The 24,262-nt window shown below is 30.3% G+C and overlaps 4 protein-coding genes across 8 annotated transcripts in view; 1 reads left to right on the forward strand and 3 right to left on the reverse strand.

Moving 5' to 3' along the window:
- The window catches only part of LOC109593988 (unextended protein), a 31,360-nt gene extending 13,794 nt beyond the window's left edge, over nt 1–17,566 (reverse strand). Inside the window, exons 1-3 of one of the 3 annotated variants that reach the window (XM_049965391.1) lie at nt 16,975–17,563; nt 13,363–13,600; nt 12,639–13,298 (exon numbers count right to left, since the gene is read on the reverse strand). In XM_049965391.1, coding sequence (XP_049821348.1) covers nt 12,639–13,298; nt 13,363–13,600; nt 16,975–17,471 — 1,395 coding nt within the window. In that variant the 5' untranslated portion in view covers nt 17,472–17,563. Of the gene's footprint in view, nt 1–12,638; nt 13,299–13,362; nt 13,601–16,974 lie in introns of all 3 variants that reach the window. The other 2 variants (XM_020009135.2, XM_049965392.1) reach the window with 2 other exon arrangements.
- LOC126265050 ((Z)-2-((N-methylformamido)methylene)-5-hydroxybutyrolactone dehydrogenase-like) lies at nt 16,555–23,575 on the forward strand. 3 transcript variants are annotated; one of them, XM_049965395.1, is made up of 11 exons: nt 16,555–16,698; nt 20,199–20,223; nt 20,434–20,527; nt 20,581–20,795; nt 20,873–21,048; nt 21,525–21,681; nt 21,739–21,830; nt 22,099–22,196; nt 22,273–22,813; nt 22,863–23,016; nt 23,076–23,575. In XM_049965395.1, the coding sequence occupies exons 3-11, from the start codon at nt 20,435–20,437 to the stop codon at nt 23,494–23,496; spliced, it is 1,947 nt and encodes a 648-aa protein (XP_049821352.1). In that variant the 5' UTR covers nt 16,555–16,698; nt 20,199–20,223; nt 20,434; the 3' UTR covers nt 23,497–23,575. The 3 variants fall into 3 exon arrangements, with proteins under 3 accessions (XP_049821352.1, XP_049821351.1, XP_049821350.1); XM_049965394.1 differs by having other exon boundaries at nt 20,199–20,527; XM_049965393.1 differs by lacking the exon at nt 16,555–16,698 and having other exon boundaries at nt 20,152–20,527.
- Nucleotides 17,901–21,391, reverse strand: LOC109593990 (cytochrome c oxidase assembly protein COX15 homolog). The gene is made up of 8 exons (XM_049965396.1): nt 21,092–21,391; nt 19,989–20,152; nt 19,797–19,929; nt 19,049–19,181; nt 18,810–18,996; nt 18,485–18,752; nt 18,165–18,433; nt 17,901–18,110 (listed from the first exon to the last, which is right to left on the reverse strand). Exons 2-8 carry the CDS (start codon nt 20,139–20,141, stop codon nt 17,979–17,981), a joined length of 1,275 nt encoding a protein of 424 aa, XP_049821353.1. The 5' UTR covers nt 20,142–20,152; nt 21,092–21,391; the 3' UTR covers nt 17,901–17,978.
- LOC109593989 (V-type proton ATPase subunit e) lies at nt 23,487–24,260 on the reverse strand. The gene is made up of 4 exons (XM_020009136.2): nt 24,025–24,260; nt 23,923–23,970; nt 23,782–23,869; nt 23,487–23,694 (listed from the first exon to the last, which is right to left on the reverse strand). The coding sequence occupies exons 1-4, from the start codon at nt 24,120–24,122 to the stop codon at nt 23,677–23,679; spliced, it is 252 nt and encodes an 83-aa protein (XP_019864695.1). The 5' UTR covers nt 24,123–24,260; the 3' UTR covers nt 23,487–23,676.
- Between the last annotated feature and the right edge of the window lie 2 nt (nt 24,261–24,262).

A 24,262-nucleotide genomic window follows, 5' to 3' on the forward strand; every position in this document is an offset into this window, starting at 1 on the left:
TATTGATTATATCTGTTATTTAATTTAACATTTTATATAATATCCTTTGTGTTTTTTCTAGTTGCTGTTTAAAGATTGGGGCAAACAATACAAAAAACAAATTAAAAAGTTGATATAATTTTGTTGTTTTAAAAACAAAAAAGTAGGCAATTTTTTAAAGAATAAAATTAGATTGACAAGTTGCAAAAAAAAAAAATAAATAAATATTATAGGTAGTCCAGGTCACATATTTAATATATTTTATTAAGTTGCTATAATTATTACTGTATATTCAAAGAGTAAAACAATTTACATTAAAAATTCATATAAAAGTGATATGTGAATTTAGATACATACAATAATAATATAATACACTCAATAAAGAACATTATTTCTTTAAAGTAACATTTCTTGCAACAATAAACTTTTCATACATAAAGCTTTACAGATTGGAAGAGCTCTGCTTTTCTGTGAATTCGGATTAAGGAACTTCCAGAATGCGGTTTATGAAATGTTTACGGTCCAGCAAAGAGGATTTAAGCTTTGAAATTTTACTGTGTAGAGCTCGAACGAAACAAACTTGCTCCTAGAGTAATTTTAAATAAATTTTCAATAGGTATCTCGCTGCTATTGATGCATAACCCGAAGAGCTGTTGATATATTCGATTAAATTTTCAAGTATGCACTGAAACTGCGAGAATAAATGGAGGATTGTTTTTGGCATATTATGTCCGACGTGAAATTTAATGGAAATCGATATTTTATATTCGGACAAAAAGGCACCGGCTGGCTATGTTTTGGCCAGATTTAGACGAGACGAAAACAAAACTGAACGAAATGAAACCGTTAAATTGCGAGACTAAGTAATTGGACTTTTTAGATTACTACAGTAAAAAATATATTTGAGATCAAATTGGCTTTTATCACAAGAAATATTTTATGTTGAACGACTTTTTTTTTAATACACCCCATTAATTTATTTTTTAGGGCTGCTTCATTATATCATTCATTAATATCAAAATAAACACAGTCAAAGCGTCTAGGGAATGGCTAAATATTTTTAAATTATTGCAATAAAACCTAAAAAAATTAATGAGAAAATATAATGAATTAATAAAAAATTAAAATAATCACACCCACCAAATATCCAAATATTTATTATTATATTATTTATAATAATTATGCCATATTTTTTCTTTTTATTAAAACTGATATCCTTTTGATGAGCCACTTCACGTTGTAATGATCCACCCTCTATCATCCCAATTGCTCTTAATTTTTGTTTGTCACTTAGATGGATAAAATTTGATGAATATTAGGTTAATATTTTTGCATTAAAAATGTGTTATACAATTTCTTCTTTTGTTCTATGTTATGTTATAATTTATAAGTTAATTTATAGTTCATTTAAGTTATTCGATTTTACTCCCTAAACACATTGACTGTGTATATTAATATATTATGCATTAAGAATTACTTATTCCTATAAACAGATCAAGAAAAGTTTTCACCAACTTAATAGTTTATAATTAATTGTAATTAAAAAGTACACAATGTAAAACATTCGATAATGAAATCAAAATGACGAAAACTCAGCTCGAAATTTCTAATTATAGTCACACACAATCATAAACAATAGACCTCGTAATTTCAAGATTGTATGTGGAGAAACAGCTGACACAAACGAATTAACACTTTTCACCATTGAACTTGCTAAATTGGTAAATTAATGAGTGTCAATGGGATCAATCTGATTGAGTTACAACTCCATTTACACTGTTAATTTATTGTTTCCATTCATTGATTTGTCTGCACTAGTTTCAATCATTATTTCGCTCACTGACAACTTGCACAAATCTGAAAAAAATTATGTAAGGGTTCTGACACCTTTAGATCCTTTCAGTTTAATTCAGTTACAATTCGGTTTGTAACACATTCCAGGTGCGTTCACAATACATTAATTTATTTTATTCCAGCATTTTTCCCGTTTGATCCAATTGGCAAACATGAAAGTCTCCCTTAGCCCAACCAACATGTTATTATAACACACGTTTGTATAATGTACGTCAGTGGAATAATACTTGGCAGCAGGTCCAATATTTCCCGGTCTATTAATAACCCGTTCTTGCACACATTTCGGAATTCAAACCGTGACTTCGGTCCCACAAAATTGTGCCACACGAAATTTCCCATTACCTAACAGCCGCCCATAATCAGCTGTTATCCACGTGCTGGCGGCAAAAAGTGCGGTAACGGTGATCGGAGATGCTGCGTTTACCATCCGGACTGGCATTTGCACGGTACAGAAAGTTCAATGTCGGAATGGATGTCGAATGCAAAAACAATATTGGTTTTGTGTGTGTGCACTGTTCAGGTCTTTGCACCTCTGGCCTCGTTGACGATTGAATAATTCAAGTGGTTTTACATATCGGTGCGGATTAGAATTTAATCATAAGACGGAGCTGAGATAATTCACTCTTGTGGGGTGTCTCTGAGCATTTCTTTTGACTGATTTCCAAAAATTATAATAACTTCTTTGTTTATTATTATTATTTCCTTTTTTGACAAACTGTATAAATGTTATTAAAAATATATACAATAGTGGTCATAATTGTAGTAACTTTTTACATACATTTTTCTGAATTACGCAGAATTTAGATACAGTGTTGGTCATAATACTTGGAAGTTTTGAAAAATTTATTTTAAAATGTACCTGTTAAATGATGAAATTTTTTATATTATTTTAAAAAATGTAGCTGGACAAAATATTTTGTTATTAATTTTTAACAAATTAATTAATTTTATATTAATATTTTATTGTCATATCATATTAACATTTTGTATGGCACTTTAATTGCTTCACATCTTTTGGGCATGAATTCATCAATTTATCAATTTGCCTCTGTTCTATTGAATACCATTTATCACACAATTTTTCAAATAAATACGCATTGTTACGCATATTAATACTCCTGATTTTGCATTGAAGAATTTCCCATAGGGTTAAGGTCGGGACTTTATGCCGGGCACTTCATTACTTCAACCTTTTCTGTTAAAAACCAATCCTTAACCAATTTACAGTGTACTTTAAAAATGAAAGTAAAATTTGTTAGGAAATATAATTTTATAAATCAGTTGAAATATTATGTATGAAACATACAATATAAATTTAAATTTTAAAAACTGAGCTTTTTCTAACGGATCAAGTAGGTTATACGGACGGATATTAAGATAATGTGAAAAACGATGAATGACATCCAACGCAATCTGAAAATTGTGTCGACTTAATAGGTCTGTTTCCACACATTGTCCTACAATGTATATCCAGCGTGCAATCGCGCAACTTTATTATCTTTTTACAGTCATTAAAAATATAATTCCACCACGTCGACCCTGAGTGTGCACATCAGTCGTCTAGGTTTAAAGCACATCTCAATAATAAAATAATTGGACGTCGTAATTTAAAGTGCTAAGTAAATAACGAAACCAGAGATAATCTATGTTAAAACATAATTTTATAATGAGAGCGCGGCCATTAGTTGGGCTGTAATTTTCGAATTATCAAAAGTGGGCATCATTTGATAGATGGTATCAACATAAAGAATTCGCGTGAATTGCTAAGGTCGGATGTTGTTTATAAAATTGCATTATTTATCACTTTAATTGAATCACTTAATTTACCAGACTAAAATGGCCTAGTCAAATTATTAATCTAGGAAAATTTATTGACCTAGTAAAATTATTAATAATTTAATGCCAAACGTAATTTCCCAGTCTCTGGTGCATCAATCAATGTAACGATAATAAATAATTAAATCAAAAAGTTGAATACGAACAAATCGTAATTCCTGTCAACACATTGTACTTCTCATAGTGTAAACTCGGCGGGAGACTACAAGCAAATATTTGCCCAAAAGCTCAATGCAAATACCGGGATTACGAATCCATCTAAGTATTTTAAATTTCGTACTTTAGACTCCCTTAAGATGTAAATTCAATTTGGAGTTTTATCAAGTAAATATTTAGGCTGCTTAACTAATCACGTGCTAAGCGAAAAGAATATTACTAAAGTTGTAATTAAATTATGAGATTAAGAACAAAGCGAATCAGTGAACCCAACGCCCAGAAAATTATTTGAATAAATGTATATATATAATAAATGGTTTAATACGAATATTAAAATTATTATTCTAAATTTATAAAATTCTAAATATTAAATACAAACAAACAACTAAAAATAACAATTATATATAAATTAAAATAGCTTAAAATTTAAAATATTAGGAGAGAAAAAATAAAACAAAACAATTCAATTTTAAAAATTAAAATTTATAAAATTTTAAATATTATATTTAAAATTTTAAAAATAACTATTTAAAATTTATGGAAAAAAAAATGAAATTGTTATTTTTAATTATAAAAGTTAAAATATTAAAATTCAAATATTAAAAGTAGCCAATTAAAAAATTAAAATTGTCATTTAAATTTCAAAAATATAAAATTGTTAATTTATATTTATAGAATTTAAAAAAAGAAAAATAAACAAATAAATTTAAAAAATTGAATATAAACAATTAAATTCTAAAATTAAAATATTTGTAATATTAAGATTAAAAAATAATTCTATATTTTAATTCAAAATTAAAATTTTTAATTGGAATTTATAAAATAAATATAAATTAATCTTTTTAAAAAGTAAAAATATTAATTTAAATTTATACAATTTAAAAAATTAAAAATAAACAGTGAAATTAAAATTAAAAAAATAATTTATAAATTTTAAAGTATTAAACTTAAAAAATCATAAAAAAATCATTTTAATTAAAAAAAAAAATTAAAATTTCTAATAATAAAATTTAAATTATTAAGCTTAAAAAATCATTTGAATTTTAAAAAAGTAGAAGTTAATTTAAATTTAGAAAATTTTTTTACATTTTAAATATTCTTATTGAGCATAAAAAAAATAAAATTTAAAATATAAAGGTTAAAAAGTTTAGAAGTCATTACTGATTCATTCGATATTGTTCACATTAACTAACATACACGTATTTTTGCTTACTCAGTGTATCAAACGAAATGGTTATCTATATCCAAGTAGTCATACCAACGTTACAGATTTCTCTAAAGCATTCGATACGATTGACCACACTATAATTCTTAATAAATTAATTCGAAATTTGCACAAAGAAAATGGATTTATTTAAAAATTCTATTTGCCATCCTCTAAGGTACCATAAGGATCCAATGTTGGACCCCTTCTTTTCTTTCTATTCATTAATAACGTCTATTAATTGTAGTAATCTATTTTTGCTGAAGATTTTCCGTTCTGATAATTCTGTCTTTGATTGTAAATGCTGAGCGACTGGTGTGCAAGAGAAAATTTAAATATTAATGTATCTAAATATAGTAGTTGCTCTTTCACTCACAGAATCAAACCCATTGTTTTTATAGTATGTGCAATTATTTTCTTCAATACAACATGGTACCAAGGACTTATTTGATGATAAACTTACTTTTAATGGACATATTATGGAGATATCAGTTTTACGTATAAGTCTTGGATTCATCATGACAAACTGCCCTTATTTAGACAACACTGACACCTTGAAATCACTTTATTACTGATTCGTTTGGTTAAAACTGGATTATTGTTTATTAGTTTGAAGATCATAACACAGAACTAAGTTTTGGAAAGAGTACAGCAGGAATTTTTGCAATACCCACATTAAATACAATGGAGTAAAATTTGCGCAACAACTTTCCCTTAAAAGAACATGAAAGAATTACAATGAGATTAATTTTCCTATATAATCTGTTACTTAATATTTTAGATTGACCCAGTTTATTAGAACACCTTAATTTTTTCTAGCGAGAATAGTAAACATAAACCTGTATACTTTATATCAATCCAGCCAGGTCAACCTACGTCTTCCAACAATGTGTAAAAACTTTAATAAATCATGTTCTTTGTATCATATATATATATATATATATATATATAATTGTTCTCTTGATTTGTTTATTACAGCAATTACTGATTTTAATTTTATTTGAATTATGTTTATAAAATGTTGCAGAGGAGATTACATTTGTTTGCGACAGTCTACAACAAAAGAATTATATTAATAGAAATCGATACATTACGATCACAATTGCATTGAATCTGTTTTAATTCTCAGTCTTTTAGTTGTCTTCACCCGTAACGTGCAGCTCTGAATTATAATTAAGGCTATTATTTACTATTCAAATATGTTCCTCAATTATTATTCGGCACGCAATATTTGCGGAGGCGTCTCAGATTAGAAAACCAACGCCAACAACTACAAAACGATTCCATTCTATACACCAAATGACAAACAAGAAGTCGAACCACATAAAAATGGAACACACAAACATAATTGTTAGGATACACTTCGATTAATATTAGCTTTGTTTAGCTTAACAAAACCAAATAAAACACTGGTGATAAATGTGAATCACGTTGTTCCAGGGTTCCAAGGCTGGTGTTCCGACTGGCGATTAAGTTCGCCGATAAGATCCAGATTGCGTGAGTCATATAGAGGCTGCCATAAAAATATATTCCCCTTGTTGCATGAACTTGTGCCTTACACGTTGCGTTCCGTGAAAAGCGACATGAATTCGTAAGTTATGCGGAAGCATTTATTGCCTACCGTTACCGTTAATTACCTTTTTCCAATAACGTTCCGGAGTTTTTAAACCATAGGTCGAAATGTATTAGACGTATTGGTGGTGTAAACAGTTCTAATTCGGTCTGGAGATAAATTATTTGATGCTTTATTGTTTCAAAGGCTTTCGGAAATAGTCATTGGTCGTAAATGTAATTGACGTAAACACGTCAACTTTTATGAGCCTGGCTGACCATGAATGAAAAAGGAAACTGAGTAAAATTGAGTTTTAAGAAAATATTGCTCATGGAAATACAATGAAAACGTACTGTTAAATTCCATCATACATCACTGAAGACGAGAGATACAACTTTTTCATTAAAATACTTTTAAAATGACGAGAATGTTGAATAAATACGAAGTGTTTTCGTATCAAATGTCGTAGTTGGTTTTCATTAAAACAGGATTTAATCTAACCAAAGTGTCACTATCATGTATTTTCATACCACATCCGTTGTAAAGATAAAAAATTTGTTTAAACCCAACTCAGTTTACTTTAATCAAAAAAGGAATGAATCTAATGATAAGACGATTAAATTTATTTATGTAACATCCGAGAATGTTTATTTAATTTACCTATGTTAATTAAATTGAATCAACTAGTTTATTCTGGGTTTATCCCACAGCAAAATCACGAATAGCAAAACAGTTTTGCTATGTCTTCATTTTTTATTTTGTTTATAGCCCAACAATTAGCATTCATGAGTTAGCCGGTACAATTTTAGCTTTAAATAACGGCTTCTACTTAGCATATTTGAATCATAAACACTTGACAATATTAAAATACGTATGAAAGTAACATGCAAATGTATTGTAATCACACTGTCAGCACTGTGTATATTCTGGATTAATAACTTTTGAACTCGGTTCAGTGCGGTATGCAAAACTATTTACTATTGTTATTTTATACAGTATTATAAATAAATTTAAAAATTGTTATTTTATTAAATGTTACACATAATTTTCTGAATTGAACTGGACATAAATATAGTAATTTTAATTTTGAAAGGAATTTTTAATGTTAATTAGGATGGTCAAGACAAGGTTTTGATCTTTTAACTAATCCATTACAATTTTAGATTTGTGTTTAGGATCTTTTTTATAGTGAAACACATTTATTAAGAGCATCATTTCTTCTATATATGATATATATAATATATCCCCAGGCTTCAATGTAAACATAGTCAAAGTGTCTAGTGTCACTTACTTTTGCAATAAAACCAAAAAAACTTATGTGAAAATATAATGAATTAATAAAAACAAATGTTTTTTACTAATTAAATAAAAAATATATTGTAAAATGATGTTACAAGTCCTTTAAAAATTAAAATAATGACACCCTCCAAATATCCAAATATGTATTATTATGTTATTTATAATAATTATGCCATATTTATTGTTTTATTAAAAACTAATACCTCATCAGTTGTTTACGACCGCCCTACATCGATTTGGCATACTCAATATCAGCCTATCGAGTAGGTTTTGGTCCAGATTTAGCCACACTTCCTGTGCCGCCAAAATTAGCTGTACTGCTGGTGGTCTCCATAATGGTTTAAACGATTCAAAAGTCTTCTTTTCTTAGCCAAGGTAAAAGTATTATCTTGCTAGAAAATGGAATTTCGGCTCATATTGCTTAAATAGGGTAACACAATGGGTAAAATATGTTGTCGCGATATCGAACTGTATTTAAAGTGGTTTCCATTAAAAAGAGTTCGGTTCTTCCGCCAGTATTAATTCCTCTCCAAAACATCAATAAACCACTTCCAAAATTCACCACCTCACGAGTATGTTGTAGCCGTGCTTGGTTTCCAGGTTCTCTTTACGTACCCTTCCAGAATCTGGGTGGTAACAAAATTTTGACTCATCAGAAAAGAGAATTAATGTTCTTGTGCCCAAGCTAAACGAGCAGCGCGATTTCTAAGAAGCAATTGGGGTACCCTTAAAGGTTATATCTGAAATAGATCTTGGATTCGGGCACGGTTTGTGGCGGTTTGAGCTGACTCAATCACATCATAAGTCTTAGCTCGGGAGTTGTTATTTCCGAGTGTCTCCAAGCGTGCAAAAACAAAAAGCGGTTTTGTACCGGTAATGTAATGTCTCCACAATTTGCTTATAACATTCACAGATGTGTCCTTTTGATTGAACTCTCTATTATCTCAATTGATCTTAATTTTTGTTTATCACTTAGATGGTACCTTTCCATAATAATAAAAGTATTTTTATAAAAATTTGATTTATATTGGGTCAATAACATAACAAATACTAAATTACACCGTTAACTGGTACCCAGATATATGATAAATGGTAAAAAATTGCATTAAAAAATGTGTTATAGTGTCTTCTTTTATATTTAGTTATGTTCTTTGATAATTTATAATAAAATTATTTTTTAAATGATTTTAATTTGATTTTTCACTTTAACAGTGTATATTAAATTTAGACTCGATGTTGGTGTTCTGTGGTCCAGTGAATATGATCCCATGCAAGTCAAAGTTAAACTTGGACATCTTTAGTATAAACCAGTGTTTCCCTTGTATGTCTGTGGTCAAATCAACCCCCATCCTCTAACCGTCTTCTCACAATCCTTTAACTAATGTCAGCAAGTCTCATTTCCTCCGGATTGACTTTAATTTCAGTTGACGATACAATTGGATTGTTTTTTGATATTCCAATTATCCAGTTTTTCGAACACAGAAAAAATTTTTTCCTATCTACCACTTAGCCAGTTTCTCTAAATTTTTTAATAACACCGAAAACTTTTTAAACGTTTTAAATTCACAGAGGGCAATGAAAGACCACTATTAGTTACTATAATTTTGTCCATTAAAAAATAAAAAATACGCAATTTTTTTAAGAATAAAATTAGTTTGATCATTTAGCATTACTGTAATCAATTATTATAAATGAAATGAATATTGAGTTGACTTCTTTAAAAAGTAAAACTCATCAAATATGTATGTTCATCCATCAAAGACTCATCATGGTTCCCATTAAATGTTGATGGTTGATAAACAAAAACTTATTTATGTATTAAATATACATGTATTGTAAGTGATAGTAAAAGCAGCAAAGATTATTCCTCGTTTAACATTCGATTTTCGATGATTTACGCCGTTTCAGTTTTATGGTGCTAGACGATGAAATATTTGTTTTAAATTACGGGAACACGCGTGTTTTAACCAGATATTCCCGCTTATAGTAGCATAAAAATAGATTCCTGACACAGTTTCAACTAAGTGTTTGCACACCTATTTACGATTTGTGCAATCGATAAAAAATATGTCTTCTGATAATGCTTTGATCTAGATAACTAGATGACTATTCGATAAGTGCGTCACTTTGACGTTTTCACAAACAATGTATTATCTAGGTTAACTTGTACCAATTTATGGTCTAACCAGCGATTACCGGAGTTTTAGTAATTGCCCGTTACATCTGTAATTTTTAAACGTTTTACTATGTTAAAACTGACAGCATCAACTAAACGTTTTAGTGTTAATAAAGTCGACTTCCGAACGTATTTGTGCTGGCATAATTCTCTCTCCCAAATTTAAATATATCTCTCGATACTTACCACCCATTTATTCCAGATAACTAAAATTTTTGTTATGAATAACCGACCTTGAATGTAAACTGTTATCCGACATAATTAGATTAGGCGGTTAATTTTTATTGAATAAATATTTTTATTCAATACATGGCACGGTTTGACTTTAACTTTGCAAAATATCAGAATCCAGACTGATGACCTTTTTTTAAATGTCAGGGTTTTTAATGCTCCTGTGGACGTATTCCGTTGCTAATTATACTGAAAAAAGATGTCAATATATTGATAAAATACATGTGCATTAAGAATACGGAGAATATTTTTTAGGTGTAAACATTGAGTGACACAAATAACAATGAGTCATGAGGTCACAAAGAATAATATTTGCAATGATCAGATAATCATGTGTTTTCCATTATACATCATTTGTTTTACGTGTAAATTGATGTATAGTGTCTAGTCAAAAATTGAAATAGTCGTTAAATAAAAATAAAACGGATATATATTTTTTTTGCATTCACTATATATAAAACATGAAATATGTGTCGCGACGCTACGTCACATGTAGTGTGGTTAAATGATCACGATTTGAAACATTTGGACCGTTTACAAAAAATGTATTGGCAACAATATTTCGAGATCACAACTGGCGTTTGAAAAATTGCCATAAAAACGACGAAATTAATAATATCACTTATAATTAATGTATTAAATATTGTTTGATATGTAACCGGACAAATTTCTTCACGTGACCATAAATTGATTTTAGGCCAATTCTGTGTACAATCCGAAAATAACTCACACGTAACTGATGAGTAATTGAAGAAGGTCTGCACTTTTGAGGGTTACTTACTCAGACTGTTATTTATAGAATATGCAACCAATTATCACAAGTATAATTTTTTAAATTTACTCTTGAAGGTCTAAAGTTAAATACAAACTTCAGACATCAACCCTATAAAACATGGGTAATCACGTTTATAATGACATGAAGAATATGGAATGTATTCAGAAAATAATCGAATATATATCACGGAGATGGACAAAAATTATAAAACAGTATAGTATATTATACGTGTTAATGTTAAATTAAATAACACGGTTGCTATATTTACAATATTTGGCCATAACACTTGGAATTTCTTAATTTTGTATATTTTGAAAATTTGTACGGTATTATCAATATTAATAATGTTCTCAAATATAATAGACATATCGTATACTATAATAATTACCCACTTTGTATAGCTCACCAAGAATTGTATGAAATTTAAATTTTTTGGTTGGACAAAAAACTTTTTTAAAAAAGCTAGTATTTAAGGCGAAATAAGTGTTAAACCTTCATTTATACGTCTGCATATGTTAATAACCTCATTAAAATGGGTAAAGGCAAATTTGTTGGTTTAGAGTTCCGTAACAAAATATTAGATTTTTATAAAAGAGGTGTTTAGCAAATGGAAATTTCAAAGCGTTTGAAATTAGGTCCCAACACTATGTCGCGAATAATTTGGAGTCAGTGGCATATTAGCACTTGGTAACTATCGATAACTATCCAGAACACACCACAAAAATTGGTTATTAACAGAAAAGGTCGATGTGGAGAAATGGCCGGCACAAAGTCCCGACCTTAACCCTATTGAGAGTCTGTAGGAAATTCCTGAACGCAAAATCAAAGGTACTAATATGTAAAACAAGGCCGATTCATTTGAATATTGGTGTGAGGTTTGGTAGTCAACAGAACAGAAACAAATTGATAAATTGAATTCTGTTTGTCCAGTACAATAGAAAAATTATGTAACATCTAAAATAGGAATATAGTAATTTTTACAATACTGCATAAAACAATTTAATTACAAAATTAATATTATTTGAACAGCTAACATTACATAAAGAGTTATGGCTAAAATATTTAACATTTTACGAAGTTGCTATATTATTGACCACTACTCTAAGTGTAAAAAATATGATCAAAAATAAAAATAGCTGATTTATGTTAAATTTAATAAATTGTGTGTATATTTTTACCAAATACATTATAATAATATATTTTTTCATTTTTCAAATTTTTAATTAAAAAAATGCATAGTGGTAACAGGAATTTTATACTATAATGAAAAATATTATATACCTGAAATGATTAATATGAAACAATGCCTTTATAAGTTAAATGAATAACAGTTACAAAAGTTAAAAATGTTGGCATCCGGCTATTATCCAACTTTATCTCATTAGTCACTTCCAATATATATATATATTGTAAAACATAAGATTTTTAACTTTAGAAATATAAAATAACTCCGTAAACTCAGCGAATAGAATACGAGTCAAAAAAATTCTGGAAAAAACATCCTACTCTATTATGTACTACAAAATCATTTTAACAATTGTCCAATTTCAATGAAGAAATAAGAATTTCCACATACCTTGACAAGCTCTTTCAGACGTTCTCTGGTATAGACATTGCCGATTTCCTCTCCCAGTATACAATCAAGGAACTTGGAGATGGGATACGACAGCGGGAAAGTAATCACCATCACCACTTTTGTGATCCATATCGTCTTCGCACCGATGGCGAGACCATGTCGCGAACATACCGCCTGCGGCGAAATCTCGCCGAACATGACGATGGCGAGCGTGGAAAATATCACAGCAATCAGTCCCGACGTTAGATCATCCAACAGAATGGTGAATATCGAATTAACGAACACGTTTCCGAGCAAGATGCTGCACAACAGGTAGTTACCGGTCTCTCGAACCGGCTGAATAACTTTCGCGTACTTCCGCTCCTTGCTGGTGCCCGTGTTGCACAGGATCTTAAGTTCCGTCTTGTCAAGCGACATCAGACCCAAGTTCAAACCCGAGAACAGAGACGAGAACGACAGGCAGATGATGATGATGACGATGGCCGCCCACAAGGGTACCATCTTCTCGTACGTCTTCATCTGGAGCCAAAGTTCCGAACCTTGGTGTATGAACGTCGACGTCTGGTTGGGCTTGATGCAGATGAAGAAGCTGTCCGCATTGCCGCTGAGGGCTGGTAAATTTATTTTGACCACGGTAGTGTGTTCCGTTGTTTCCTCAACCTGAAACGAATCGTACGTGAGTTGTTAGTATTCATAACGGCGGATATTATCGGTGGAAATTTACCGGGAAACCTTTGACAGCGGGAAGTTCACACGGTGAACCATAACTGCCACTATATTGGGTAAACGTGACGACCATCTCGGGTGTGAAACCCGTCCCGATGAGTCGTATGACATGCTCTTGTTGGACCAGAACTTCTGGTACACCTTCGACGAATGATGGATCCTTGTAGGTCTTTTCCAAACGGAGGGCCCACACTTGAGGTGCGTCTGCATCTCGCAAGCTTCTGTGATGCACAGATCTGAGAAAGAACAATTTTTATTTAAGTATCTTTGGTAGAATTAATATCTTTTTTAATTTAGCAGTGTTTATGCCATATCAAAAAACGTGTAGTAGATTATATTATTGCTTTATTATTTATTCCAATGTCGAATTCTTGAGGATTAATAAAACTGTATTACATGATTTCTTCTTTTATATTAAATGATTAAGCCTTTTCCAATTATTTCCATATTAAAATAAATAAATTAAAATATACAAATACGAATGTAATATCTATTTTATTGTATAATTTTAAGAGAAAATGAATCGTAAGTATTTTGAAATAGTTGTTGATGAAACGAATAAAAGAAAAATATATATAAGAAGTGTTATATCATGTTATATGTTATGTCATGTTATAACATTTTTAAAATGATTTAATAATTTTTATTTAACAATCATAAAATTCATTTATTTAACAATTGCACAAGGGACTTGTTCTTTAAATAGATGATTATATTTGTTTTTGTTTCATGACATATTAATGGAATTTTTTAATTAAATCAATTTAATTCAACGGACTTAATTATAGAAACTCTTCTATTTCCAGTATTAGAGTATTTTTAAATAATTTAAAAATCTTTTTCTATCCAGTAGAACAATTTATAAATTTATAAAACGATTTTAAATCAGAGGGAGATAATTAATGTACAAATAAAACTAGGTACATCAAAGAATTCCACAAGGCTAATCGTCAAATTAACTTAAAACGACGCAACAATTAAAATAAATAAACAATTAAAGGACGAATATAGACATAATCGCTGAATATCGCATTTGGAAGACTAACGATCAGAGTCAATACTTGATAAAACTTCATAGAATGGTCAGGTAACCACAATTCACACATGAGCGTGAGTATTACACGCCAAGTGTATGGATAAATGTGATTTACTGTGATAGTAGGTTTGTCCAAAATTATATGATTGCTGTAAAACTGTTGTAGTACGACAACATCAGTTTAATAAAATGACCATTACAGAGTCCAAATTGAATAGAAAACTTCAATCCAGTCCAAACACAATGAAAAGCAATTGTATCAAGAACTGGACGTCTCTTGAGTCAAATAGTCAATGGAATAATAAATGAATTTCCAACAAAATATTTGAAATAATAATATTGAAAATAATATTATGAATGTTTCCATACTTTGTTGTTGTGATTACTTAAAACTTATTTATATTAATGTTTAAATCGTTGAAATGTGGCAATAAAATTGTAAAATTATAAAAGTAATAAATATTATGAATTTATTATAATTGAAAATAAAAGTGTTTTCGTAACTATACTTAAAATAAACTGAGCAGTGACTAAAGTGAAGTTTAACTGATTTAACACATAAAATTGAAAAAGTGATCAACAATGACGCAATGAAAGAAAAACTGAAAGTGTTTTAGTTTTCAATGGATCTTTAGTACTTAAACACACTCAAATTTTATTATTAATAGATCATTTTTTTATACTACAATAATATATAAAATACTATTGTGAACTTATATATCTGTAAGTCTGTTGGACTGCATAAATTATTATTTCTAGCTAATAAATAATTTATATAAAATTTAAACTTTTAAGGATAATAATTTGAAAATAATATACAATAGTGGTCATAATTATAGCAATTTATTAAAATAGATTAAAAATATTAGCTGTGCTACTTTAACTGGATACCAGTACCTACAATGTTTATTGTTATTAACTATGAAACCGGTCAACCAAATTTCATTCTTTAAAAAATTTTATTTTTCATTAGACAAAATTATAGTAACTTTTATCTTTATGCCCTAACGCTTATTATTGTTAATATTATAGTTATTTAATCATTGTTCGAAATTAAACTATAGGGAAAATTATAATTCAGCGGTACCAAGACCGAGAGTAACAAGAAGAGATGGTTAAATAAGACAATCGTTTTCCGAATTATTAAAAAATTTAGAGGAACTGGCTACGTAAACATTTGTCTGAGTTCAAAATACTTGAAAGAAAATCGACAATTGAATAATTCGAATGTCAAAAACAATCCAAGCTGGACGTCAACTGAAATTAAAGCCAACCTGGAGGAAATGGGACTTCTTGAAATTAGTTAAAGGACTGTAAGAAGATGGATATTCTATTAAAATATGGAAATCCAATTTGACTTACTAAGAATCATATTCCTTTCATAAATTGAATGATGAATTGAGATGATGTTCTCCCAATATCCAAATATCAAACCAATAGAAAACATGGGGGTCATCTTTATAACAAAATTCGATATTTTACAAATTTAAGAAGCTTGATGGAAAATAGACTTGTCGTATATTCAGAAAATCGTCAAGTATATGGAGATGGGCCAAACTTATAAAACAAAAAAGATATTATACAAATTTAAATTAAATAACACAGATTTATTCATTAAAAACCCCTCTTACTATATTTATGTCCAGCTCAATTCAGAAATATAAAATATTTAATAAAATAATTAATAAAATAAAAAGACAACAATATTAAATGAATATTATTTTATCACATTAAATAAAAGAGTTATGGCTAAAATATTTAATATTTTTAGAAGTTGCTATAATAACAACCACCATTATCAATATACTCAACAGGAACGTGCTGATTATTCAGTTAACTTAAACAAAAATGTAATATAATAATAAAATACTCAGAAGGATATTGATAACTTGATCAATAATGAATTATACTTGAAGTAAAAATATATTATTATAAGGTTTTAACTGGAACAAAAGTATATCGATCGAAATTACCAACCGATATCTTATTCTTTGACAAAGGTTTTCATGTTTATTTAATTATAAACATTACCGTTTCCGATGACTGCATAGCCTTGAAATGAGAAATAAACAGAGACACGTGATTATGAATTTCACGAAAATAAACTGGATTATTTACCCGTTTTGAATAATAATTGTGAATATTATATGGGAGTTGCACCGTTGAAAATATGTGTAAAGGAGTTGGGCAAATTTGAGCATTCGCCAAAAATGACGTGACGTTACCTCAAAGACAATAAAGCCGAGATATCCAGATCGAACCAGTTAGGAAGGAAGCAGAAAACCCGTTTTCGAAAAGGTTAGTGAAAATTTCACAAAAATTTTACCATTGATCTTTTGAATGCGAAAACGCATTAATTGTGTGATCTGACTTAAAAATTACCATTAAGATGATTGAATTTAATTAGACCGTTGTGGGAGCTTAATAAATCGGCGCGTAACAATTTAATTACATTGAATAATCCGTTTAGACATCAGATTCGTTTGGTCTCGTTAATTTATTACGTTTGAAAAAGAGCGCAACATTTTGTCGGAATGAAAGTTAAGCAATTAAGCGAAAGTGGAAAAAACTTACATATCTTGTTTCTTTTCGGTTTCACTAGGCAAAACGTTAATAGTAATGTTAGGGCCTTGATGGTACCACTTAAAAAATTGGCTGTCTAAAATATTTGGGGGTATTCTGCCGTCGTTCTCTTTGAATTTACGAGGTAAGCAAAAGTATAAATTTCCCTGAACACTTTCCGGCACGGCGATTTTAAAACGAGTACTTCCCGACACTACACTAATTTTATAATCATTCAGCTTCGAGTCCTCGCATAAACTGCTTTTTTCTGAAACTTTTGCCGTTGTTTTGATCTGAGAGGCGTCGGGTATATTTCGGCCCTGCACTTCGAACACCACTTCTTTGTAATCCACATTTTTTTCATTTAAATTGTCAGTGATTTTAATTACATTTAATGAATAAAACTCTGGAGCGCCCTCGTCAGCCGCCCCGATTAATTCATATTTATTTAATATTAATAACAGTGAACATATTAAATGTATAGTCCGACGAGATAACACTCTCGCCATGTTACACGCAACTGAAAATAACAAAACCTGCCGTAGTATATATAACCTCCTGATTTAACGTCACTGTCAAAAATCTCGTTTACAATCAATAAAAACTAAACTTCCCCAAATTTGTATTTTATTTAAACTGTTCAAAGTCATTAATATTTTAACTTATTTACATTATAGTTAATATTATTTAATTTATTATCATTCTATATTTGTAAATCTTGATATAAATAGTCACAAAAGTCGCTATTTTGGGCATTATTATTTTAAGTCGAAAGTTTAAATGAAATTACTAAAGTAATTCGTCTAACAGATTCAAATTGAACTAAACGAAAATTGTGCCAACAAAAAATTATTTTATTTAATCGAATTAGAATGCGTAAATACTGTTGTTAACTGGGTTGCCTATACTCTACTTGTTGGAATAAAACTTATATAGGTAAAAATGTTTATTTCTTACTGGTTTTAACAAAATAAAAATAACCATTACATAACGAATTAATCAACATATCACAATACTTATTTAGGTAACTTCTTTAGTTCGTGGGTCAACCATATAGCCGTTGATAATAGTGCCAGTGATCCACTCTGATGGCATGCTGCTATTGCAGTGGGAACGTAAGTAAGCAGTGTTGTAATACCCAAAGCAACCTTAGAAACATTTTTTTAAAAATTAGGTGCTTACATAAAATATTAATGAATTACCTGTAACCAGGCCACTGCGGCGAACGCTGTCGCTGCGGAGTAAGCTCTGGGTGGCAGTTGCCTACGCCTAGACATTAACCACAATGCGGATATAAGGGTCAAAGTAGTAGTGCCCAAGATTCTATGGTCGAATTGGACAGTCGTTGGGTTTTCAGTGATGTTCACCAGCTTGGGTGTGAAGGCCAAAATATCGTCGGGTATCCATTTGTCAGCCATTTTTGGGAATGAGTTGTACACTAGACCTGCGTCCAAGCCGGCCACAAACGCACCTACATTAACACAATGAGTAAACAAAAACACTAATTATAAAATGTGAATACCCGACACGGCCGTTAAAAATACAAGTCCTTTGCATGTGTGAGCAAACATTCTAAATTTCCTTGAGGCTTTGAGTACTTCTTTTTTCGATATGTTTATGGTTTGTGCAGGTAATAGGTGATCCAAGGCTGACCACAAGAATAATGTGTACAAGCCAAAGGCCAAACCTAAGTGACTGGCCAACCTGTATTGTGACACCCTGGGTACATCGCTCTCGCCGTGGAAGCGATCTTCAAGTCCAGACTTCACCATGTACCAACCCATTAAACCCTACAAGAACAAATACTTCATTTATTTATTCTTAGCTGAACTTAAATCAAAGCATACTTGGGTAGCAATTAAACTGCCAAACGCCAAAACTCTAGGTTTCATTCCGGGTTTGAGCATGCCTCGCGCCCAAAAGTATGCGGCAGGTAATAAAAACACAGCGCCAATGGCTCTGCCCCATTGTCTGTGTCCATATTCCATGTGCCAGATAAATTTGAATTCGGACAACGTCATGTCTTTGTTCTTTCTGTGGACAGAATTAATTCAGTCAGTTTAGATTAAAGGGACAAGATCCTTACATTTTGAATTCGGGAAATTCTTGATATCTTTTGAACTCTTCCTCCCATTCCTTTTGGGTTCTTGGCATTTTCTCTCCAAGTAGTTTCCATGTCACCATGGATAATCCTGATTCAGTCAACCTTGTAACACCACCTATTTCAAGAAAATATATGTACAGTTTTTGTTTTAATAAATAAGATCAACATTTATTTTAATAGATTGGGGCATTTAAGTTCAAGTTTTGTATTATAGTAATTTATAAAACTTTTTTATATTTATATTCATTATTAAGATTATTTGTAGTACTTACCTCTACAAATTTTAACTCTGTAATATTCTCAATTTAATAATAAACTTTTAAAAACATTTATTAGTTTCTTCAAAGTGTTCAAAGAAAAACTCTTATTAAAATATTGAAATGGTTTTAAAATAAAATATAAAATAATTGTGCGGCCTAGTTTCTAATCCATTCTTTATTTTTGACTAGTTTGTGAGATCACAATTATTTACTTAACAAAGGATTATTTATTTTTAAACCATTTTAATAATTTTTTTAATTCAAACAATTGTAATAAGCATACAAGATCATTAATAAAATTCTACTTATTAGTATTTACTTAGCAGAATTAAAACAGATGCTCACAGACACAAATATAAGCACTATAAAATAACAACTCATAAAATTATTTATTTATTTAACAGTCTTTTTAATAATCTCTCTTAATACTAAACAAATACTAACAAGTACAAAAAAATAACCAACAATACCTAAGACAACAGCTACAAAAACCATTCCACTACATGTTAGTAGCCAACACCCAACAACTTTCTTTGATTTGGGTGAAACATCTGAGCTCAGACGTACTGCAACTGTGCCTGTGCCTCGAAACAAGTTCTTTACCTACAAAAATCGAATTTAGTGTCTATTTAAGTATTAGCTTACATTTTAGTATTACTCACTTTTAGATTGTTACTGATTGTTTGTCTGCTCCATAATGGGTTCATATAAGTTCTGATGCCATTTCTTGGGACTGTTCTCACCGAGCTGTTTATAATTTGCTTAACTTGTGGTAACAGTCGGGCACTACTACAGAATCTTGTTAAATTTAACATTTTTCATTTAACTGAAATACGTATTAGACAATTAAACAAGTGTGTTTATTTTTCTAGAAGGGTGTAGCAGACAATGACAAAGGTAGGTAAACCACAAATCAAGGTCATTTATATTTATAGTATTCAAATAAATTGATGAAAGAGTATTTTCAAAATTTGACTGAAGAATTTAGATGCTGTGAATAAGTCACAAAAATATTTTATACAATCCACATAGAGATAGTGTAAAGGTTAAGTTCATTTTTGATAAGGTCGTGCGAGTTCATAAAAAATTTTGTTCCAACATTAACAGAATGAAAATAATGGATGTAAAAACCGACTTAATAAAGCAAGTGTTTCACAGTATGGAATATGGTAAAAATGTAAACAATAAAGAAGGGGCATATGTAAGTTTTACCTTGCAAAACATGAAAACAAGCCTTCACTTGTTTATTTTCAGGAATGGTACAAGAACAAAGGGAATGTATTTTTTTCATATAAAGACAAACCTGATGAAAAACCTACTGGAGAAGCTATAGAAGTACGGGATGCAACTGATTCAGATAATATTTTGTGCCATGTATATGAATCATTTATTAACATCGAGGAAGCAACTAAAATAAATTTTAAATGGGCTGACGTTAAACCAATAGACAGATTTCAAATACTAAACAAGTAAGTATTAAAACTACAAAAATTAAACTATTTCAATATAACTAGTTGAAACATAAAATATGTTTTGTTTACGACAGGTTTGCGAAAGAAATTGAACAGAATATCGATACAATTGCTCAAATCGAAATTGTAACCCGAGGACTGCGGGCAAAAGACTCTAAAAGACAAGTTAAACGTTTAATTGAATATTTGCAATATTACTCCTCATTTGCTTTGAAAACTAACAAGGAAAATCCCACATGGAAACCAAATGGTAAATATTGCTTCAGTGTTAAATGACACATTTCAGTACTTACAATTTTAATTAATTATTTAATATCTCAAGAAGTAACCTTCTTAAATTTTCACTAAAAGTGTGGTTATATTTTTTGACATTACCGCACAACCACGGCTTCCTAAATTATATTTTCGAGTAAAATGATCAAGGCCACTCCAGTTTTGATCTGGAGAGAAATTTCTCTGGAACAGATTCCACAGAATTTAATTATTTATTTTTACGAAAAATTATGTTTTGTATTTATTTATGTAAAATAATCTTTAATTTTATTTTTAATTAAAAGATGTTGATCTTACACAATCTGTGTCATAAATTATTTATACACACAACAACGGCTGAAATATTTGACTAGAAATTGGACTAATTGATATAAATATAGTAGAAATATTTTTGTATTACTTCTAATACCTAATAAATAGAATTAATAAAATAACTATATACAAAATGTTTAGATGTTGTCCAAGTGAAAATATCGGAAAAAATAGGACTATCCATCTTGGGATCAATCTTAGGGCCTAGTTTAGCAGCAGGATGTAACGTGGTAATTTTTGGACAAACCTTAATTGCTCCCATAACAACGTTTTTATTAGAATTGGCTTATAAAGTGGGGTAAATAATTAAACTATATGGCTATTTCAAAACTAAACAATAAATAATTTGTAACAGAATCCCAGACACCGTATTAAAATTCTATCCCAAGAACGCTGAATTAGAACATATTTCCTATTTTGAAGTTACCGGAGGAGTAAAAATATTGGGTAAGTACCAAGACGTCCTGCTTATTCCGTAATAAGCTCATGTTCAAAAGTTCAATCTTTAATGATTTAATTTAACACATTATTATCTTTTCCGTTTTAAATTTTGGTCCATTCCTGTACATCTCTTCTTGTTTCTCAATCAACACAATCAATTACAATTAAGGTGGATTATATATCTCTAACTTTTAAACATGAGTTTATTAATTACAATAAACTAATGTTAATATATTAATAGAAAATTAAACAACTCGTAATTTAATATTTTCAGTGAACTCTTTTAAAATACCTATGATAGTTTTCGACAATGCTGATCTAGATTCAGCTTGTGACGCAGTTGTAGATGCTGCGTGGGGCCACCATGGCAGTGTAAGTCCACTCACCACATTCAATTATTCTTCTAATAAAAAATATACTCAGAACATTCTCATATATTACATTATAGTTACCTGAGTCCGTCGGAGTTCTCCTTGTTCAAGAAAACATTCTCGAGCAGTTCTTGAAAAAACTGAAGATCCTTGTAAAATCTTTGAAAGTCGGTTTACCAGACGACCAAAATGCCGACATCTCCTCGCCAACCTGGAAAAAGACAATTGACGACTTAAGAAAAGAGGTGAAGGCGGCGAACAACCAAGGAATCGAAATCTATCAACCGGACCAGTCTTCCAAGAAATTCCAACCCACGTTGTTCATAGGTGCCAAAGTACATACCAATGCGGTGATCGAAAATAGAGCGAACGACTCGCCCTACGGCACCCTAACAATTCTCTCGTTTAGGACGATCGACGAAGCTGTAGCTTTGGCCAACAACACGAAACAGGGGTATGCAGCTTCGGTGTGGACCGAGAACATCAGTTTAGCAAACGAAGTATCAGAAAAGTTGAACGTCAGCAACGTTTGGATTAATGGACACGGATTGTTCACTGTGGATGTTTCTATTGTTCCAAGGAAAGGTAGCGGATATGGGTATATAGGAGGGGAAGAAGGTACGTCTATAAGAACGTAATTTACTTGTTAACTGATTATAATTTTTAGGTTTTAATTTATATTGGGACAATGATACTGTTAACAGAGAGATTATGCAAAATCCTGCAACTCAGGCAGCATGGCATAAAACCACCAAACTTAATAAATTAAATTTCCTCCACAGAATAGTTGACAATTTTTTTGTCAACAAAAAGAAATGGAGGTATACCCATTAATCTTATCATTGTAAAATATTTAATAATTTTATGTACAAAATTTTAGCCAGTTTCCTGAATCCTGGTTGGATAATTTACCATCAGTGATATATGAAAGCATAACAGATCAACATATTCTGACTGGAAATACAAGTGATCCAGGATTCATTATCAATACATATCGTGAACCTGTAGGAACATTATCAGTAGAATTAGATGATAAACCAGAGAACCACAACCTTAAGCTGATATTGCATGCCATTTTGCAGGGCAATTCTGTGCAGATTGTTACACAAAAATACAGCGAATTTTATGGAGATTTATTCAAGTGTCTTCCAAATGGCATTGTAACAATTTCAGCTAAATCTAATCCTAATAATTTCCTTTTCAATAAGACAACTACACAAACATCAGACATTATAAGGAAAGTTACTTGTGTAAAGAATGTGTGGTCAAATGTGGGACAATCAAGTCAATGTAAACTGTAAAATTATTTTATTTGAACATTGTTTTGTGTAATCGAAAGCAAACGTACATATTTACAAATAAATATAGAAAACAATAAAAGTGTTTTTTTTTACAGAGTTAAAATTTACTTCGATATAATAATACTCAACATTAAACTAGGTAACATTAATTCTAAGAAAGTGGTGGAATGTGGAAGATGTTTATGGAAATGCGTTACCCTGAAACAGAATAACATTTAACTTAATTTTTGTCTTAACCACTTATAATAAATATGGTAGATAAATAGATTAACAAATTATAATTACCCATTCCTTAGCCATGATCAGAAGCACTTTCTTATCCACCTGTGGTCCAATCAGAGGGTTCATTTGGGCTACATAGCAGCACAACCAACTGAAGACAAACTTTTTAGTTGATTCATTCATAATACAGATATAAGTACTTACAATAACCAGCAACAAACACCCGTTAGCATTAGAATAACTTGCATAATTCTGAAAATACAAATATAAAAGTTACATGTATAATTTTAAATCTGATAAACATACCCCTTGTTGGGGCCCTTTGGTACAATGAAGGGCAAAACAATTCCAACTCCGGCCCAGAAGGCGGTGATCAAAACCAAAGGCAGCCACTGAGCACCCATTTTATTTAATTTTAACGAACTACAGACAAAAATTAAGGGAACTTGTTGTATGGACTCAGGTCACCTGTCAGACAATCATATGACTGTCAAGGCTGAATATTGCCAGTGTGGCCACCACAAAAAAACAACCACTCCCACAA

This window comes from Aethina tumida, chromosome 3 (assembly GCF_024364675.1).
Source record: "Aethina tumida isolate Nest 87 chromosome 3, icAetTumi1.1, whole genome shotgun sequence".
NCBI classification, from domain to species: domain Eukaryota; kingdom Metazoa; phylum Arthropoda; class Insecta; order Coleoptera; family Nitidulidae; genus Aethina; species Aethina tumida.

Coding starts and splice junctions, on each gene's coding strand:
- LOC109593990 (XM_049965396.1), bottom strand. CDS start 20,141: ATGTTAAATTTAACAAGATTCTGTAGTAGTGCCCGACTGTTACCACAA. Junction 19,930..19,988: donor CAATCAGTAACAATCTAAAA/GTGAGTAATACT, acceptor CGATTTTTGTAG/GTAAAGAACTTGTTTCGAGG. Junction 18,753..18,809: donor GCAGTTTAATTGCTACCCAA/GTATGCTTTGAT, acceptor TTGTTCTTGTAG/GGTTTAATGGGTTGGTACAT.
- LOC126265050 (XM_049965394.1), top strand. CDS start 20,435: ATGAAAATAATGGATGTAAAAACCGACTTAATAAAGCAAGTGTTTCAC. Junction 22,197..22,272: donor CGTGGGGCCACCATGGCAGT/GTAAGTCCACTC, acceptor ATTACATTATAG/TTACCTGAGTCCGTCGGAGT. Junction 22,814..22,862: donor GTATATAGGAGGGGAAGAAG/GTACGTCTATAA, acceptor TATAATTTTTAG/GTTTTAATTTATATTGGGAC.
- LOC109593989 (XM_020009136.2), bottom strand. CDS start 24,122: ATGGGTGCTCAGTGGCTGCCTTTGGTTTTGATCACCGCCTTCTGGGCC. Junction 23,971..24,024: donor CCAAAGGGCCCCAACAAGGG/GTATGTTTATCA, acceptor TTGTATTTTCAG/AATTATGCAAGTTATTCTAA. Junction 23,870..23,922: donor GGTGTTTGTTGCTGGTTATT/GTAAGTACTTAT, acceptor GTTTGTCTTCAG/TTGGTTGTGCTGCTATGTAG.